At 56.2% G+C, this 20,377-nt stretch overlaps 1 protein-coding gene across 1 annotated transcript in view; it reads right to left on the bottom strand.

Moving 5' to 3' along the window:
- Positions 1-20,377, bottom strand: part of BMP7 (bone morphogenetic protein 7) — a 78,569-nt gene that overhangs the window by 8,715 nt on the left and 49,477 nt on the right. Inside the window, exons 3-4 of the mRNA XM_070419719.1 lie at positions 16,210-16,358; positions 1,864-2,061 (exon numbers count right to left, since the gene is read on the bottom strand). Of these exons, the coding sequence (XP_070275820.1) occupies positions 1,864-2,061; positions 16,210-16,358 (347 nt within the window). The remainder of the gene's footprint in view (positions 1-1,863; positions 2,062-16,209; positions 16,359-20,377) is intronic.

Genomic DNA, 20,377 nt, shown 5'->3' with positions numbered 1-20,377 from the left:
GGCACGCTGCTTCTTCCACCGCCTGAGTAGCTAATGAGTTAGGACCGGTGCTGGGGCTCAGCCCCCCCCCCCCCCCCGGGTCATCTGCCAAGAGTGGCTAATTACCAGGGAGCTGGGTCCAAACGTGGGTGGGGAGAAGGGTGTGGAGGGAAGGCAGCGACCCCAGTCTCTCATCCCCAAACCACAGCCTGTGAAGAGCAGCGCAAGGCCTGGGGGCAGGCTAGCCTGCAGGAAAGAGCTTCCGGCCGGCCGGCAGGGCAGCAGGCAGCATGCTGGAGCACGTCTCCTTCCGGCGCACAAGGGGCTGCCTGCTGCAAGAGGCCAACTTGTGTGGCCCTGCAGCAGGACTCCCAGCCGGCACAAGAGGCGAAGCACCCCCAGGGCACGTGCACGCACACTCGCACACCCACACACAGATTCTGGTTTACTAAGCCTGCGGTGGGGCCCAGGTCTCGGTATTTCTTTTCTTATCAAACTTCCAAGCAGAGTGTAGCTGAACTTCCAACAGGGCCAAGAAATCCACAGGAAGGAGACAGGTTCCAGGCAAGAAAGAATAGCTGCATGTGAGGTAGTGAGAGCCCCGTCCTGGGGGTTATGTAAGTGGAGACCCGAAGGGGATGTGGTGGGGGAAACTGAGTGTGGAGGACTTTGAGGTACCAGAGTCCTTGGGGCAGACCACGGTTGGCTTTCACCGTGGACCCCCAGCCCCCAAGAGCACGGCATGGGGGTTCCCTACACAAATTCAGGGGTTCCGCTGGTTTTTAATGTGGGGGATCACAGACCCCTTTGAGAAGAGGATGATGCACCTGGCAGAACACAAGCCCTGCAAAACCCTGTGCACAAACTCGGGAGCCACCACACCCAGCACGGTCCATCCGGGCCTGTGGGCTCGGGAAGCCTGTGCCTAAAACCTTCACCAACCACAGCACCGGTACTGCCCTTCGTCCTCGAAAAGGAAACTGAACAGAAAGTCCAGAATCAGCTGGGCGAGGCAAAACCAGCTGTTGACGAGATAAGGCTGACTTGGGGATGTGGCTGCTTTGCATATTCGGAACACCCATGTGCCCCTGTCCTTCCTGTGACCAACCCCAGGCCCAGGAGCAGGACCGCTGAGCTCAGCTAGGAGCTCCGACAGGGCCGCCCGCGGACTGGGCGCTGCCTCGGGCCCAGCACAGAGTGCTGGGAGAGTGACACCGGAGGGGAGACCCGCACTTAACCAATACGCAAATTTGTTAGGAGTTTCATATACTTTTCACTTTAAGAAATAGCCCTGACCGGTTTGGCTCAGTGGCTAGAGCATCGGCCTGCGGACTGAAGGGTCCCAGGTTCAATTCCGGTCAAGGGCATGTACCTTGGTTGCAGGCACATCCCCAGTAGGGGGTGTGCAGGAGGCAGCTGATCAATGTTTCTCTCTCTAATCCATGTTTCTAGCTCTCTATCCCTCTCCCTTCCTCTCTGTAAAAATACCAATAAAATATATTTTTTTAAAAAAAGAAATAAAATTAAAGATGCAGCAAAGTCCCCCACTGTTCATCCTCCCCGCTCCCCGGGCAGTAGCCTCCCTGGGAAGCGGGTGTGGCATCTCCCCACAGGTTTTCAGAGCTTCCCTTCACGTGCTGTAGCCACTGTTTTGTCTGTTTAGGAACTTGCATGGCTGGCCTCTTGTTATACTAGAGTTTGGCACTTGCATTTGAGTGCCACTGTGAGGCGGACAGCCAAGGGGTGAGCTGTCAGGAGGGCTGTGGGCTCCACAGCACAGGCTCCACAACCACCGGTGGAGCACGTGGCTCCCCAGCTGCTCCTCGCTGGGCCCCGTGCGTGGGTCCCAGGGTCTGTGTGTGGACCCTCCCGCCCCCGGCGTACCTGCGACGTTGGCCATCCGCAGGGCCTCCTGGTTCTTAGGCGTCTTGGAGCGGTTCTGGCCGCGCTGCCGGCTCCCTGTGGAGCGGGCGCTGCGAAGGTGGACCTCGGTGGCCTTGAAGAAGGCCACCATGAAGGGCTGCTTGTTCTGGGGCCCGTGCCGCCCGATCAGGCCCGCCAACTTGGGGTTGATGCTCTGCCCTAGATCGGAAGCAGCCAAACACATAGGAGACGGTTACAGGAGAGGCGGTTGGGGGGGCTGCATGCATGCCTCACAGTTCACTCACGCATTTGCATCGTCCACCGGCCTATATTATTCAGCGCTGGCTCTGTGCCAGGTTGTGTTGGGAGCGGAGAGCACAGTGAGGAACCACGCCGAGAAAACTGTCCCCTGGGCAGGCAACCTGGTGGGGCAGGCGGACAGCTATCCCAGGGTAAGAGCTGAAGCGGGAGGGGGCACAGCCGGGCTAGGGGAAGCTCCACTCACATTTCCTTGGGCACAGCAGGTCACGTGATCCATCTAATCTCAAGAGGTGGGGCAATCCTGCTCAGGGCCAGGGAAGGTGGGATGGTTGCAAGCCGCCCTCATGTCTACCACCCTGTGCACAGAGGGGCCATCTGAGCACAGAACCGGGTAGCAGGGAGGAGGAGAGCCATGAGGATATTTGGGGAGAGGGCATTCCAGGCAGAGGGCACTGCCAAGGCAAATGCCCGGAGGCGGGAGCCAGATGGACGTGTTCAGGAGCCTGGCCGCCGGGCTGGAGCAGAGCCTGAGGGTGAGGGGGCAGAAGGGGGCAGTCAGGAGGAAAGTGGTGGGGACCGTGAGGCACCAGCGAGCACTCTGCCTTACTCTGTTTACTGTGTTGAATAGTGTCCCCCCAAGTTCATGTCCCCAGAACCTCAGGAGGTAACCTTTGGAAATAGCGTCTGTGCCTATGAAATCGGTTAAGATAAGGTCATACTGGATTAGGAAGGGCTCTAACCCGATGACTGGCGTCCTGAGAAGAAGGCCATGTGAAGGCAGGTACACACACACACACACACACACACACACACACACAGGATGGCCTAAGGGCATTGAGGAGCGCCGGAGCCACCAGGAGCGGGGGGCACGGTAGGACCCTTCCCTGGGCCTGTGGAAGGAGCACAGCCCTGGGCACCTTGACTTTGGACTTTGAGCTCCGACTGGAGAGACTAAAGTCCTGTTGTCCTAAGCCCCCCGGTTTGTGGTGTTTTGTTACTGAAGCCCCAGGAGCCTCATGATCTGCTCGAAGTGGAAACCATGGGTTCGAGAGCTGAGCAGTGGACAACTTGAGTTGTTTGCAAAAGATGGCCCGGGCTGCCCCTGGAGACTGCACTGTGGGGCCGAGGACCGGAGCCAGAGACCAGGGGGAGGTGGGCCGGGACAGGTCTTCAGTTCATTTTTAAATCCACCTTTAGAATTTATTTTAATTTTAATGTCTTGTTTATAAATAATTACTGACTCACAGGAAGTTGCACACACACACAAAAAAAGACTTCAGGGAGGCCCCATGTACCTTTCACCCAGTTCACCAAAGGGGCACGTAACTAGAATACAGCGCATCGACCGGGAACGGCCCAGCCTGGCTCTGCCCTGAGAGGGAAACCGAGGGAAGTGCTGAGGGAGCGGATGTAAAAGGTCAGAAGACACGGGACTTCCTCACTCTGGGCCTGAGCACCTGGGAGAAGGGAGGGGCCATTTACTGAGGTGGGAAAACAAGGTAGGAGCAGGGGAGACATAGAGAACAGGGAGGGTGGAAGGTGGCAGCAGGACATCACAGCTTGGGTTTGGCTCCTGATCTGGGGGAGACACAGACTGGGGACCAAGACCCGCTCCGGCCCAGTGCCAGCCTCCCTGAGTTCAAGCCCCGGCCCTGGCACTCCACACAGCTGCCCCTCAGAGCAGAGCTCTGCACCTCAAAGGCGCTTGGTAAATGCTGGCTCGGGGCTGCGGCCAGGCGGCGTGGAGACTGGACGAGATCCCTGGGGAGAGTGTGTAGCTGGACACGCCATGTGCGGGCTGCCTCTAGGTGCCCATCTCCACCACTGAGAGATCAGGGCCCGGGGCAGAGGCTGTGCGGGAGTGCCGGGAAGGAAGGATCTGGGAGCAGTTTGGACAGGAGGAAGGGCACCAGGAGGGTATGGGATCCCGGGGACCCAGGGGAGGAAGCGGATGGAGCAGTCGCCATGTCCTGTGTTCTGCCAGTGGGTGGGGATGATGGGAAAACGGGCGATCTCTCGGCTCTGGCAACCATGAAGCCAGTGGCCAACATGTACGTATATAGTGTCATGCTGGTGGTGATGGTGTTCCAAAGAAAGACAAAGCAAGAGGCGGACAAAGAGAGCCGATCCCAGAGACCGAATGCCCCGCCCGAGGACCCCGGCGTGGAAGCGAGGGGCAAACCCTGGCCAGCTCAGGTTGCGCAACCACAACAGACGTGACCCCACACTGGGTGCGGGGTCAGAGGCCAGAGGAACCCTTGTTCTGGGAGCCTTGGCCCATCCGCATCTGGAATTAACTTCACCTGGAGCCCTCCAGACGGCGAAGGCAGGAAACTGCCTCCCAAGGACCAGGCCAGCACCAGGGGTTTGCTTTGGTTTTTTAACAACGAGGGCGTTTCAAAGACCAAGCTCCCCATCCGCCACTATTTCCCCCTAAATTAACCCCTTTAACGTTCGCTCTCCTGCATTCTTTAGCGGGGTTTCCCGGAGTTCACCATCTATAATTGGAGCAGTTCTGTAAAAGGAGCCATTAAAGCCAAGCTCCTAGGATTTGCGTTCCCCCCTGGAAGGTTTTTAAGGGCAAAATAAAAATGCCTGGAAACGCGACGTGGCCCGATACAGTAACCCTACGTTTCCCGCGATGGCGGACGGTGGGCTGGCCTCCTCCTGGGCCCTCAGGACAGCCAGGGCCAGGGAAATGGGCGATGGAGCAGAAAGAGGAGGGTCTCTGGGGGTTCTGCACCCGCACCTGCCGCGGAACGGCCTGTGAGGGCCACGCTGGCCTGCATGCTGGGCCCAGAATTGGTCACCAAACGGGCCACTGGAGACACAGGGGCTTCTCCACCCGGCTCGTGGGTTGGAGCTGAATGTGCCCTTCGGGGACTGCGTGGGTATTGTAGGGTGTTTAGGAGCATCACTGGCTGCTCCCAAAACGTATCCCAGTGCCCCTGGGAGGCAAAACGTCCCAGGTGGAGAGCGGGGGCCATGCATACACCCTCCCCGACCGTCATGCAGACAAGTCACTGCAGTCGAGCCTTTAGCTGCAGACCTGAGAGACCCTGGGGGGCATTATCAGACAAGATCATTAAATTCAGGGGTGGCACGAAGTAGCGACCAGCCACCTAAACAAGGCATGCATCTCTTTACAAGTATTCCTGCGTGGTGTCCGGGCCAGCGATGCTATGCGCCCTGGGGGTCCCACTGGGAAGGAGACCAACGGAGGAAGGGCCCCTCCGATCAGCCCTGAGGGGGAGACCCAAGGTGAGCCAGCGTGACTACAGTGGGAGGGAAGACGGAACATGAGGTTAGGTTCACCCGTAAAGTTCATTTTATGTCAATACCCGCGGGAAGGGCAGGAGAGTATGTCAGGGGCGAAGACCTGCGGGTCGGCTGCGAAGGAGCTCATTTTCATTTCATGAAGTTACATACACAGGCTCTACTTCGCATGTGCAAGTGTTCGTTTCGAGTATTTGTTTTCAAATGCCTGCGGCAAGTCAAACTGAGTAGGGAGCCAAGCTGAATGAATCAGGCAGACAGATTGAGGTGGCTGAATAAATGAAAAAAAAAAAAGACATACACTCTATTTTAGCATAGGTCTGTATCTTTAGGAAAGTTGAAAAACACTTATATTGTAGCTAATGGTTAATAGATTAAAAACAACAAACAAACAAAAACTGCCCGGCTGGTGTGCTCAGTAGTTGAGTGTTGACCCATGAACCAGATGGTCAAGGTTTGATTCCTGATCAGGGCACATGCCTGGTTGGGGCTTGATCCCCAGTAGGGGGCGTGCAGGAGGCAGCTGATCAACAATTCTCTCTCATCATTGATGTTTCTATCTCTCTCTCCCTCTTCCCTTCTCTCAGAAAACCAATAACATCTCTTTTTAAAACCCTGAAGATTTCTCCAATTATAGAGTTGTCAGATTTTGCAAATAACAATACAGATGCCCTGCTAATTTTGAATCTCAGATAAGTGACTAATGCTTGCAATATGGGGGACATACTTATATGAAGCAATTATCAGTTGTTTACCTGACATTCGAGTTCAACGGGGCTTTTATCTGCCAAGAGGTGATCCTTAAGTTAGGACGGAAAGGTTTACCAGCTGTATACCTCCTACACGAGGAGGAAAGTGATGGAGAGGTGTCTGGCCTACTGACTGGCCGGTAAGAGGGCCCAGAGCAATGAATTAGCTGGTTTCTTCTTTGGTAGATGGTTTGCCTCTCTCTGGTGTTTTGCTTGGTTATGTGTGTGTGTGTGTGTGTGTGTGTGTGTGTTTTAAATTTTAGTTTTAACTTACAGTAATATTGATAGGGTTTTTTCTTTTAATGCTCACCCGAGGATATGTTTTTATTGATTATTTAGAGAGAGGAAGAGAGAGAGAGGGAGAAACTTCGATTAGTTGCCTCTGACTTGAACCCTGACCGGGAATTGAACCTTTTTTTTTTTTTTTGGTGCACAAGACAACACTCCAACCAACCCAGCCAGCCAGGACCAGACGACACTCCAACCCATGTATGGATCCCTGTAATCACCACTTCTATCGGGGTACAGAGCAGCCCAGCAGCCCCCAAAGCACTCCCTCCTGCCGCCTTTATCTCAGTGTGAGGAACCGGAGGTCAAGGTCGTTCTGCTCCCCAGGGCATCTGTTTTCCGCAGCCTGGGGGCAGGTGCTTCTGGCATCGCGGGGGTGGAGGCGGGGGTGCTGCTCACTGCCCTACAGTGCACAGGACGGCACCACAACAGAGAAAGACAATCCAAAATGTCAGCAGTGCCGAGGGGGACAAACTGCCTGTCACGCCCTCCCCCCACTCCGGCCTGACCTGCTCTCTCCCTAGCTCTGCGTCTTCCAGGCTTTTCATGCACCTGGACTCCCGGTCTTTTGCGTTGGTTTCCTTCCGTCTGCGTGTCCTTGAGGTTCCCCCACGAGGTTGCAGGTGTCAGCGCTCACGCCTTCGCTGCTGAGCGAGAGTATCCCCTGGCGTGGACGCTGAGGTTGCTGACCCCTCCCGGGAGCGGGACCGCAGGGCGCTCCATGCAGGTCAGGAGGAGCATCCAGCACAGGAGTGCTCGTGGCCTACGTTTCCATTTCTGCGCCTGAAGCAGAGTGATGTTTGTTGTGGGGTCCACGTCCCAGTCTGCACGCTCAGGTGCCCATCTGCTCCGGGACCATCACACCTGCTGCCTGGAGAGCCAGGGAGGCTGTCTGCGCACGCTCTGCTCCCACTCGGAGCTGCGTGGAGAGGAGCCAGCCCTGGGAGCCCCAGTGAGGCAGAGGCCGTGGGTGCAGCCCCACGCCCTGCCCAGCCCGTGGCCCTGGTCCTCCTCCACTCCAGGAGGTGGCCCATCAGCCCGTTCCCAGCCTCACTGGCAGCTCCGTCTAGGATGGCTGCTGCAGGCTCCTTGGAAATGTCTTCCGCCCTAAAAAGAGAGCGCCCTTTATCCAGCCACCTGCTTCCTTCCTGCACGCTCGGGCGTGGAGGCAGCCGTCTTGCCAACTGTGATGTGACAAGCCTCCGGCCCCAACGCCAACACACGCAACATGCGAAACCAAGAGGAAAGTCTTCCCTGCTGTTGATGCTCTGGCCCAGGGTCCAGACACTGCAGCCCCGGGCCCATCCGGCCCACCGGCTGTTCTCTGGACCGCAGACGGTCTCACTGGACCGCAGCCGGGCATCCATCCACTCTGTCTGTCTGCGTTCACACTGCATCGCAGAGCTGAGGATCCTCGACAGAAAAGGTCTGACCCGCCAAGCCCAGCACGCTGACTGGCTGGTACGGACAGTGTTTGCTGACCCCCTGCTCCACTTGCTTCCAGACTTGTCAAGAAAACCCGCATGTCCCCACAAGGGGAGCCACCCATTGCCTATGCATCACCATGACAGCATTCCTGATGGAGCTGCTTCCCTCCGTCACCGGTTCTCAACAGGTAAGAAACAACCATTTGAGAGCATTTGCTCTGAGCCCGGCACTGTGCTGAGCCCATTCTGTGGGCAGGACCCTTGATCCCGTATTTACAGATGAGTCAAGTGAGGTCACAGGCACGAAGCCATCTACCCTGGACCCGCCACCAAGGAGGCAGAGACAGGGACCACACCCTGGTCCAGCTGACCCGAGCCTGAGCACTTAATCTCGACCTGCCGCCGAGGCCAGCAGGTGTCTTGGGAAACACAGAAGAGGGATCAGCTGGGCCTGGATGGGCACCTGCGGGGCCTCCAGGGCAGGAAGGCTCCAAGGCACCGGAAGTAAGGCCTCCCAAGAGGCGAGCTGGGTGGGAGGGGGGTCGCAGGGACGCAGGACTGTGAGCTGGGAACAGGGACCAGTGGCAAGAGCAGAATCAGCAGGCCTAACCCAGCAGGCTCCAGGCACAAACGGGGCCTCTCAGGAAAGGAGGGGACACAACCGCCCACAGACAGGGCGGCATCTTGGTTTTCTTGTGGCATCTTTGTTTTCCAGGCCCAAGGCCATCAGCTGCCCTGAGGAGGCCCACAGCGTAAGAATGTTCCTCGTTAATGGTGCAAAACACATTAATTCCAGCCACTTCTCCTGATGGACCAAGGCCCTAGTGACAAGCAAGTTCATCGTTAACACTTGTGACATCTGCTTGGCCTCGATTGCCCAATCCCGTCCCCACCACCACTGCCCGCTCCGCCCGAACCCATCCCAGCCTCTGGGACATCAGGCCTCTTCTTTCCTCTCTCGCTCCAGCTGCTGGACAAACAGGATGTGAAGCAATCACCAGGGAGCAGGCACCACGGAGGCAGCTGCGCTGGGGGCGGGTTGCTCACCAACCTGGCTTTGCAGGGCTTATCCTCCGCGGCCGCTGCGGGCAAATGGCTCGCCTCCCAGGCTGTCCGCAGCAGCTGCGGCCTGAGCATCAAGCATATGCTCTCAGTCCCTTAAATGTCTGGCAATCCCATCCGATGCCATCTGGGAGGATCAGGGAGAGGCACATGTGCCCCACGCCTGGAGCGAGGAGCCAAAGGCTCTTTGCACACGGATACCAGGGCACCCTCATAGCTGATTCCAGGAGGCAGGGGTGGGCAGGGTGGGAGCAAAAGTGGCCTCCTGGTCCTGGAGCTCAGGGCGTGGCGGGCAGCAGCTGGAGGACCATCAGGAGGAAGTGTGAGTCCGCGCAACAAGGCTATCAGATCATCCTCTGGGATCAGAGAGGTAAGGCTAGTCCACACTGCCCTCCTGAGCCTCCAAGTTATTTCTTCTGTGGCTGAGGGAGAGGAGGGGAACCCCACAAACTAGGAGAGGATGCTGGAGTCCTCCTCTTGGGAACCAATGACTAGATGCTTCCACATCTGTAAGGAGGAAGAGACCCAGCCCACGGCAGTCTTCATCTCCCCGTGGGCTTGGGACGGAAGGCAGCCGGGGAAGCCCAGTGTCCTGGCAAGCAGCCAGAAGCCCTCCTGCAGCGTCCTCAGGCCTGGGCCCCGACCTCCAGCAGACGGTGCCTTCACACTCGGCTTCTTCCTATCAGGACGCGAGCCACACGACAGCGAAAGGCTTGCTCTGTCCTCCGCAGCCCGTGCCGGTCACAGTCCCTGACACAGTGTAGGACCGATGTGCTTCCTGTGCAGGCGAGGAGCTGCTGACTGCAGGAGGCTGTGTGCACGGGTAGGTGCTGGGCAGGGAAGCTCAGCAGGGATGCGGGGCCAAGGGCCAGCGTGTCCTTCAGGCGCGGTGCACGGGCCCACGGCACTTTTAGGGGCCCATGAAAATGTTTTAATGTCTCTTAAAAATCAGAAGACAAAATATGAGCCGTTTAGAGTCCGAGAAAATGGACCCTAACATGGTCATACCAACATGGTCATAAAACATGATTTTTAATATTTTTGTGGAAGGGGGAGCCCACGAAAGTCAGAGGCAGCGCCGGCCACCTCTGTGTCGTGTGCTCCTTCAGTCTGTCCTATAGGGAGCCCACTGTCTCCTGGGTTCTCTTTCCAACTCTCTCCTCCCAGGAGAGGGGAGGTGCCGAGAACAGCCGGGCGGAGGCCAGGATGCTGCAGGGTCCCCGGTTCTATCTGCTCAGCCCAGCGTGTGCCCAGCGAGGGCACACTGACCACACAGGCCCCCTAGTCCGGTCCCTGGTGACTACATTCCTCAGAAGGCTCTTCAGCCAAGAGCGAGTCAGACGCCACGGTGACATACAGGCGTACCTAGAGCTGAGTGACTTTGGCCAAGCTGCTTGGTTTTCTTGGCCTTGGTTTCTCCTCTGTCAGATGCTGGCAATAACGTGGGCAGGGTCACTGTGAAATTAAACACACCGCCACCAACAATAGTATGTAGGTCGAGGAGGGCAATGGGGGGAAAGGGGACACCTATCATAATTTCAACAATAAAGTCAGATTTAAAAAATAATAATACCTCACACAAGCACAGACAGGGTGCCAGGCCCAGGGCTCAGCACTCAGCATGAACTCACTCTTGTCTTCCTCCCAACCGTTAGGAAGCCCCTGGAACCGATGGAGGGACCAGGCGCCGAGAGGCTGTCTGGAGGAGCCCTGGCGTCTGCAGGCCCCAGGCTGTGCCGCCGCTGGTCCTGCGCAGGAGCCGGGCCTGGGGCCTGGCCTGCAGTGAGGGCTCGGCTGCCCCAGCCCCGCCTGAACGTCCTCTTCGCAGGGGCCAGCTGCCCACCCCAGTGGGGCCACATGTGTCAGAACCCCTCCACTCAGGGTGCCCCTCCTCCTCTCCTCTCCCACCCACCCATTTGGGGGGTGCAGCCTGTGTGCTGGGAATGAGCATTACCCTCTCCCGGCCCCTCCCTCCCCCCCATAAAAGGTAAAGACAAGCAGACGCAGCCTCCTTCCTGCAGGGTCCCATCCTGGAGATGAGCGAAGGCTCCCAGTTGGCTCCCCATGAGCCACAGGTGCCCGGGAGTTTGTGGGCTTCTTCCCCCCAGACACGTGTCTCCCCCCAACCCCCACCGCCAGAGCGGGGCCCAGCTGCGCCGTTCCTAGGGGTGACTAACAAGAGGGCCATGGCTGGAGGAAGAGGGAACAGGCACAGGCTGCCTGGGTGGTCCGAGGCCGCATTTAGAGGCCAGGGGCTCACCTCGTGCCAAACATAAGGCTTCTGAGAAAAGGTTTGTGATGCCTGGGCCTCCTTAGGATGAAAACAAGCTCGCCCACATCACAGTCACTAACATGCCCATTGTATGGGTGGGGAAACTGAGGCCCTGATAGGTGGTGGGGCTCTATTCTAGACGCTGCCTAGTGGCTGCAGGATGCTGTCTAGGTCTGGACAAGGATTAGATGCTATACCCCTGACTCAGTGCCCCGTCTCCTCTGGTCCCTGATGGGGGACTGGGAGCTGGGCATGGGTGCCACCACCCAGGGACTCAGCCTGTCCAGGTGCTGTCCCAGGCAGCGGTGCTCATGGAGTTATGTTAATGCTGGTGAGAGGTCCCAGGGCAGGGACCAGGCTGTCTCTACAGGCAATTCAGGCTGGCACACAGTAGGTGGGCACCAGGCTGCCCAACAAATGAACTCCAGAATCCACAGTCTCCCCAGAAGACCCTGCTGGTCTTACCCAGTGCAGACATCTAACAGGAAAAGGCTTAGACCCACATTGTAAAGGAAGCCAATCGGCCGGGTAGCATCTCATTAATGAGGGAACCCCAAAACACAGGGCACAACTTTTCCACAGTGTTATTGCTGATCCAGGCCGCAAGTTACCCAAGGAGCTTGTGAGAAAAGGCAGATTCCCAGACCCACCCTCGGGGATTGGCCACCGGGGGGCCTGGGCGGAGCCCAGGAATCTGTATATTCACGGTGCCCCCCTAGTGCTGGGCAAATTCCATGTCAGGGGTAAAAAGAACCTCGCAGCCAGGCGCCTGTGGTCTTTGAAATGCTGGGCTCACGTGCTTCTTATCTCACTCCCAAAAGTTCCAAAAATTCACATGTCTAATTGGCCAAACTGGCCCATTGGTAAACTCTGCCCCTTCCCTGACCCAGGCAACCACACTAAGCGGCCGAGCCCCAGGGCGACGGCACCCATGCCTACCCCTGAGTGCCCATCTGGGGGGAAGGAGACAGGGCACAGGGCATCTCATCCTTGCTGACGGTAGGCAGCATCTTGTGACCACTAGGCCACATTCCCCAGATGGAGAGGGGCCCTGGGCAGCTGCTGGGATGGAGAGCCTGCCACATCTTAGGGGTGGCGGTGGCAGCACCCAGCTCCCTGGGGAACGGTGAGGATGACTGGAGACAATGAATGGCATAAAGCGCTTGCTTGGTGCTGAGCAGAGGCGCGACCACAGGTTGAGCAATTAAGCTCTGCACCTGCATGAGCTCACCTAATCCTCCACAACCACGGGGGAGGCGAAAACTCTTATGAACCCCACTTTCCAGATGAGGGACGTGGAGTGACTCACCTGGGTCACGTGGTAGAAACAGCAGAGCTGGGATATGAACCTGGGGAGTCTACCAGCTCTGGAGCCCACACTCTGACCATCAGCTGTGCCGCCTCGACAGTGCTGAGCCTCTTCCACAGCCAACGGGGGAGCAGGGCTGGGGGCACGGGCCACAGAGACCCTGGCTCGGGGAGAAAGAGGATGGCACCCCTGACACTAGGGGAACTGAACTGAGTGTCACTCAGGAGAAAAACCAAACCTAGAGGCTCATGACCCACTGGGGTGCAGCTGGAAGGTCTCGCCAATCTCCACAGTCCAGGGAGATGCTCACCCTGAAGGGAGAAAGCAAGTCTCCCTTTGCCTCACTTTACCTCGTCCCCAGTAAGCGCCACAGAGGCTTGGAAGGAGAAAGCAAAGCTAAATGATCTCATTGCCAAAGAAGTGCGGCATTCCTCTGTGCTGTATTCCCCGGCAGGAGGTGCACAATGGACATCAGCAAAGTAAGAGCTCTGGTAAGTTGTGCAGGGAAATCTGTTTTGTTCAAATCCCAGCTCTGCTGTTCCTACCACGTGACCCCAGGTGAGTTGCTCCATGTCCCTCATCTGGAAGGTCCACACTTACCTGACTGTGATCCTCAGCAGGGGTTAGAAAGTTTTTCTGTTATATTTCTGAAAATAAATATTTTCAGCTTTCTGTGCCGTAGACTCTCTGTTCTAACGACTCTACTCTGCTGTTTGAGCACGAAAGCAACCCTAGACTACCTAAACCAATGTGCTAACTGCGGAAGAAGTCTCACATAATTTCACATGTCACCCAAATAGCCTTCTTTTGATTTTTCTCAACCATTTAAAAAGGCGGGAGGGAGCTACTCTTAGCTCACAGGCCACACAGAAACAAGCCACAGGCTGCACCTGACCCAGCTGACAGTGAGCCGACCCCATGTCAAAGGATGGAAAACCCAATGCCTGGGAGGACCCACTTTTACGTGTCAGGTGTGGACAGTGGGAGGAAGGCCGGAAAGGTCAGGGGACCATCAGTAGAAGGAAGAGCCTGGAAACAAAACAGGAGTGAGTGGTCCTAAACTCTGTGGCCCCTCCCTGGGCTCATGGCCTTAGGAGAGGGACTGGTTTCCTGAAGCTGAGGCAGAGGGGGCAGCTCCAGGCCCAAGTGGTGGCCTAGGGATCGATAAAGGACACACTTATCAAATTCAGCCACGTTGTCTACATCCACTCAGCAATACCCAGTATTCACCACAGTCAGAAGAAAAGCTACGAACTGGGAAACCATTTGCAGCTCAAATCACAAAGGGCCAAACGTCTCTAAAACATAAAGAGGAGAAAGACCAACGCCTGATGAGCACAGTGGGCAGAGGGTGTGAGCAGCGTACTTCAGAGGGAGGGCCAGGCACACGGCAGAGGGAAGGCCAGGCACACGGCAGAGGGAAGGCCAGGCACACGGCAGAGGGAGGGCCAGGCACACGGCAGAGGGAGGGCCAGGCACACGGCAGAGGGAAGGCCAGGCACACGGCAGAGGGAAGGCCAGGCACACGGCAGAGGGAGGGCCAGGCACACGGCAGAGGGAAGGCCAGGCACACGGCAGAGGGAAGGCCAGGCACACGGCAGAGGGAAGGCCAGGCACACGGCAGAGGGAGGGCCAGGCACACGGCAGAGGGAGGGCCAGGCACACGGCAGAGGGAAGGCCAGGCACACGGCAGAGGGAGGGCCAGGCACACGGCAGAGGGAAGGCCAGGCACACGGCAGAGGGAAGGCCAGGCACACGGCAGAGGATGGCTAAGCAAACTCCAGGATCCCGTCCGTCATCCGTGGGATTAGCAGGGAGGGAGGAGTTTGAGAACTTGTGCTGACAAAGACGGGGAAGCAGGTGCCCTTGTGAACCGCTGCTGGGGTGCCGATGGAATGACCCATGAAGGGCAAATTAACCCTCTCTCTCAAATCCACACACAGGGTCACTGTCAGGCACTGGTCCTCGAGCTGCATTCACTCGGGGGACCATGGCATTTACACTGAGGTTTTCCACAGCAGCCCCGTTTGTCGGAGCAAAAGACCAGAAAACACCCAGACATCCCTGCCAGGGGCTGGGCAAGACTTCCGATAGCAGTGACAAGAGTGATAACACCAGCTCTCATCCTGGGTGTGTCCTGGGAGCAGGTCCTGTTCTCAGCCCTCCATACTCACCGCCCCGCCCAGGGACCAGCAGCCCCCGTGGTCTGGGGGCCGGTTGGAAATGCAGGTTCCCAGGGTCTGCCCCGCTGCTGATGAGCGTGTATTGTAACAAGAGGCCCAGGGTTCCAATGCATGTGAAGGCACATCTTAAAACCCTTTCTCTATGAACTCAATTAACCTGGGAACAATCCAATGGCCAGGCCCTCCCGTTACCTGCACGCTGGGGGGAGGGGCTGAGGCTCTGAAGCAGTGACGCCACATACACACAAACACACCACCGCCTTCGAATACCAAGGGAGCTCTCCGATCACTGGAAGGACCAACATCCAAGAGAAGTTGTGAAATGGGCAAGGTGAAGACCCTGAGCACTGCCACATTCAGTGGGAGGAAAACGGAAAAGGAGAGCAGAACCCACGTGTAATTCTTAGGTACCAGGGCAGCACCTCTGGAGAGAGATCCAATCGCAGGAGAGCAGCAGGGCCTCTGGGAGGGGAACTGGGCGGTGGGGGAGGCAGCCCACGGGGCGCTTCACTGTGCACACACCTGCAACCTCTGAAGGCTGAGCCATGAGCACGTATTACCTATTTTACAATAAATGGTTTTGGTTTTTCTTAAAACTGGTGCAGGAAGAAGCTACAACACCCCCAAACCATCTGCACTTAATAAGAAATACACTGTGGCCTGGCTGACGTGGCTCAGTGGTTGAGCGCCAACCTATGAACCAGAAGGTCACGGTTCGATTCCCAGTTGGGGCACATGCCCCGGTTGTGGGCTCGATCCCCACTGGGGGACATGCAGGAGGCAGCCGATCAATGATTCTCTCTTATCATTGATGTTTCTCTCTCTCTCCCTTCTCTGAAATCAATAAAAGTTTATCAAAAAAAAAAGAAACACACTTTGGGGGAAGAAGAAATGGGCACTGTTAGGCCCACCCTAGCTCCCCACACGCCTTCCTGTCTGCCCACCTTGGAGAACAAGTGGGGGGAGGGGGGCAGTGAAAGGTGCTGGGGGAGAGGCAGGCCAACAGCGGGTCCTCTGAGTGTCTGCGACCAGGACCCCAGTTGGGGTTCCTTGGAAGGGGCTGAATGCCTTGCACCACCCTGGGCAGTGGTCCTTACCAGGGCAACTGTGCTCAGCAGGGGGCATTTGGAAATGTCTGGAGATATTTTTGGATGTTACAACTGGGAGGAGCTATGAGCATTGGGTGGGTAGGGCCAGGCGTTTCAGACTAGGTGCTCAGCCAGCTCCCCGGGCGCTCGTCAAGGTGCAGGTCCGGATGCAGCGGCCCTGGGACAGGACCGGAGTCTGTGGCTCCGACCCTCTGCTGTGGATCGCACTCAGAGCAGAGCCTGGCCCAACCCGGCAGCAGCCGCTGTGTGCTCATCTCGCGCGCAGGCGCTAGCAGCTGCTTCCTGTCGAGACGGACCAGCTGGACACTGAGGACTGGTGGGGAGGGGGCAGCGAAGCTCCCTTGATGACAAGCATGGGCTTGGCGGAGAGCCTCCGTCAGTCCCGCTGTACCTGCTGCATCAGGACCACCTGGGCAGTGGCTGCGACTCACCATCCAAGGTCTCCACGGAGAGCTGCAGGCCCAGGTTGTGCCGAGGGTTGACCACCCAGTGGTTGCTGGTGGCCGTGATGTCGAACACCAGCCAGCCCTCCTCCGACGCCCAGAGGGTGCGGCTGTCAAGCAGGAACAGGTCCGACTCCCTGCGAGAGAGGAGGAGACGCAGGCTCAGCCACCCGGTGATCCAGCCAGACACCGATGGGGAAGAGGACTGTGTGGGGAGGGGGAGGCGGGAGGACATCTGTTGTTTCCCAAAAGTGGATGCATCAGACCAAGGTCCACGCATGGAGACCCCTTCGTAGCCATGGTGGAAAAGGGGGGTGCGAGAGAGGTGTGAAGAGAGGCCCACAGGAGACAGGGTGCTGGGAGCCAAGCTCGCCCTTCACAGTTGTTAGAGGGATGCCAGTGGGGCAGTCCAGCAAGGCAGAAATGACACCACCCCCATGTCGCTGGGCGTCTCAGAGACGGCATGAAGTTCACATTTGCTGGGTGACTTCCCCTTTGCCAGGCACTGTCCCAAGGTTTTACACACATTGTCTCATCCAGTTCTCCCAACCCTGAGTCCTAGGGACATCATCAACTCCATTGAACACATGGTAACACCATGACTCGCCCAGGTCATTTAGCCAGGAAGCTGCCAAGTTGGGGCTTGAGCCCAGGCAATTGGGCTCCAGTAGACACTCCTCATTTCCCGGCGACGCAGCATCTTCAGGAGCCACCAGGTGTTAGGAGGTGAGGCCCTCTCATTCTCTCTTCCTCATGTTGCAGTAACCAAATGGGTAAGACCACACTGGCCTTGTAGGGGATGGAGGATGGATGTGTGGATGGATGGGTGGGTGGGTGGGTGGATGGATTTTACATTCTTAGATAGTAAGATTCGAGTATATAAAGTATCATAACATCTCTTTTTAATTATAAAGATTCAAAGTTTCAATGTTTTGAGTCCTTTGAGGGACGTCAACAACTCCATGAGAGAAGAAAACCACTCTGAACCCAAACAATTCCCCGCCTATGGCAGGCTCCCGGGGCCCTGTGGGGACCCCCGCACCACAGCACGGAAGTCACAGGCTTGGGTGGCAACTGTGCTAGAGAATTGCTCTTTGTAGGAAAATGTCACCAGCTATCGGGATGGGCCCTTATGGCGAGGAGAACAAATGGTGACTTAAGGGACGGAACTGGGCCTTCGATGAGTGCAGGCCTCGCCAAGCGACACAGCTTCTCCTGCTGCTGGCAGGACCCCGAGGGCCTGTGCTGCCGGCCAGCGCTGACTCGCCCTGACGCCATGTGAGCGCTCAGCTCCCTCCTCCAGCCACACTCTGCACTTTGTCCCAGGTACACTGGGAAGAGCCTGTGGAGGTGGGAAGAGTGAGACACTAGCCCAGGCTCTGCTGGTGGAGGGAAGGCCAGGCATGAGTCATCCCACAGGAGCACAACCACGTGCAACAGCCGGACAGCCGAGTCTGGGCAGACAGGTGGGAAGTGGGAATTCCTCGCTGCCACCTGGAGCATCTCATTAGAGCACAGTGGCTCTCACACGCAGGAGGACCGACAAGCCCTTTGAGACACAGTTATGTACCTTGAACATATGGCCTCCCCGCCCCAGCCCCGCCGAGAGCATAGGTGGGAGAGGCTTGGGTGAAGGGCCCCGAGGAAACCAGGTGCGTCCTCTCTCTCCCGCTGCGGAAATTCTAGGGGCTTTCCTTGCTCCGGCCTCGGTCTCTCCCCAACAGTAAGATTATTGTTCCCATTTTACAAATGAGCAAAGTGAGGCTCCGAGGCGAAGCCTACAGTCCACATTGATAGACCATATCAGTGACCTCAAACTCGAGCCCTGAAGCCATCACCTCCTGGACGCACCCTCTCACCCGGGGACAAGAGGCTCTGGAAGCTGCTGACTCCCACATGGTGCATGTTATTCTCACAGTCCTGCATGGGGAAGATCGAGCTGGTGGGGAGTGGCGAAGGCAAGTGGGTCAGGCCAGCTAACTCCTGAGCCTCAGTTTCCCTCTCTGTCAAGTGAGGGTCACACCACCGTCTTCAGAGACTGGTGAGAGCCCAGTGAAGACCAGCGTGGGAAAAGCTGCCAAGGTCCAGGGGCACCTCTAAAGTTACTACCAGTCATTCCCCAAGAGACTCAGGGAATTCTGGGGGCTCTCTCTGCCTTGGCCCAGGCGTTACGTGACTTCTTTCCATACAGACCATACGTCCGTTCAAGGATGGTCACTTGACTTCAACACTCATCAGACAAGTGCATCCGCATGTTCACAGTTGCAGAGCTTCTGCCAGTGTGACCACTAACAGTTCCTCCTACCACCACACCACAGGCAGCTCTACCACAAATGGGTGCCGTTTGCCCCTCCTCTGCGGTCTGGGCTGCCCATACAGGACCAGTGGAAGGGAGGCCCGCCAGGTCCAGGGCTGGAATGGAAGAGGCTTAGCAGTTCTCTCTGGGAAGCCGGCCGCTAGATCAAGAAATCGGACTAGCCTGCTGAAGAGACAGGTCCTAGGAGGGGGTGGGGGTCGGAGGCCGTGGGGGAGGAAGGTCTATGAGAGGAACCGGCCCCTGGATGGGGTGCCACTGTGGGCGTCCCAGCCCAGCCAAGCTCCCCGCTTCGTCAGTGACGCAGCAGACACTACAGAGTAGAACCGCCCGGCTGAGCTCTGCCCGAATTCCTGAGCAATAAAATAACTGTTGTTGCAGCCACTGTGTTGTGGGTGGTTTGTCCCCGGCGGAGGTGGAACCCAAGCAACAGTCCCACTGTTTATAACAGGAAAACAGAAAACCATCTCCACAGCGGGGCTGTCCAAACACTACGCACGTACACATAGCTGAATCAAGGGGAGAAATGTGCAACTAAGAAAACAGGGTTATAAAGCAGCATGTGTCGTATGTACATTTCCGGGAAAATACAAAATGCTAAAATTGGTGAAAGGGGCACTGAAAATTTGAGTCATCCAACATACATTACAAAATTGGAATAGGAATCAAAGACCTTTCCCATCCCTACACTCCAGATGGTTTTATACTGTATTTTTTTTTTTTTACCAAATTTACCAAATTAGCAACAGATAATTTCTTCTTATGTAAATTGATCAAGAAAATGGAAGAGGGCAAATTGCAAAGCTAGTATCATAATACTAGCATGCTATTGATTCCAAAAATGGGTAAAGCCAAAGTGAACAGACATTTCTCCAAAGACATACAAATGGCCAGTGAACACAAGAAAAGATAATCAACACCTTAGGGAAATGCAAATGAAAGCCACAATAAGATAGAACTTCATACCCACTAGCATGGCTAAAACCAAAAACACAGATAATAATAAGTGTTGGCAAGGATGGGGAGAAACTGGAACCCTCATACCCTGTGGGTAGGAAAATAAAATGGTGCAGCTACTTTGGAAACAGTACAGCAGTTTTTCAACAGGTAAAACATAGAGTTACAATATGACTCAGTAATTTTACTACCCAAGAGAAGTAAAAATCCTATTCGTGAATATTCATAGCAGCATTACTCAGAATAGTCCAACAACTCAAATACCCACCACCTGATGAATGAATAAACAAAATATGGCAAATCCCTAAGATGGAATATAGTTTCGTTACAACAAGGAACCCCTGACACATCCTGCAACCTGCATGAACTCTGAAATCTTAGTAAAGAAGTCAGACCACAAAGGACCACATGTTGTATGATGCCATGACACAAGTGTCCAGAAGAGGCAGATCCACACAAAGATGAGTAGTTGCTGACAGGGAAGAGGGACATGGGGGAGGGTGGCTGTTAATGGGTGTAGAGTTCCCTTTGGAGGTGATGGAAACATTCTAACTTTGAATAGTGGTATTTGCTGCACAGCTCTGAACATACTAAAAACTACTGAATTGTATACTTTACAAGTATATATCTCGATAAAGCTACATATTTTTTAAAATGGACAAAGACAACATACAGAGTCCAAAATATAGAGCCTGATGTCATTATATTAATAACTAGAGGCCGGGGCCGGGTGCACAAAATTTGTGCACAGGGGGCGGGGGGACCCCTAAGCCCAGCCTGTACCCTCTCCAATCCGGGAACCCTCAGGGGATGTCTGACTGCCGGTTTAGGCCTGATCCCGGGGATAGGGCCTAAACCAGCAGTCGGACATCCCTCTCACAATCA

This window comes from Myotis yumanensis, unplaced genomic scaffold (genome assembly GCF_028538775.1).
Source record: "Myotis yumanensis isolate MYYU_CA2020_CCGP unplaced genomic scaffold, mMyoYum1.0.hap1 SCAF_7, whole genome shotgun sequence".
Taxonomy (NCBI): Eukaryota; Metazoa; Chordata; class Mammalia; order Chiroptera; family Vespertilionidae; genus Myotis; species Myotis yumanensis.
The sequence above is the reverse complement of the archived record's forward strand: the minus strand, read 5'-3'. Positions and strand labels throughout refer to the sequence as shown.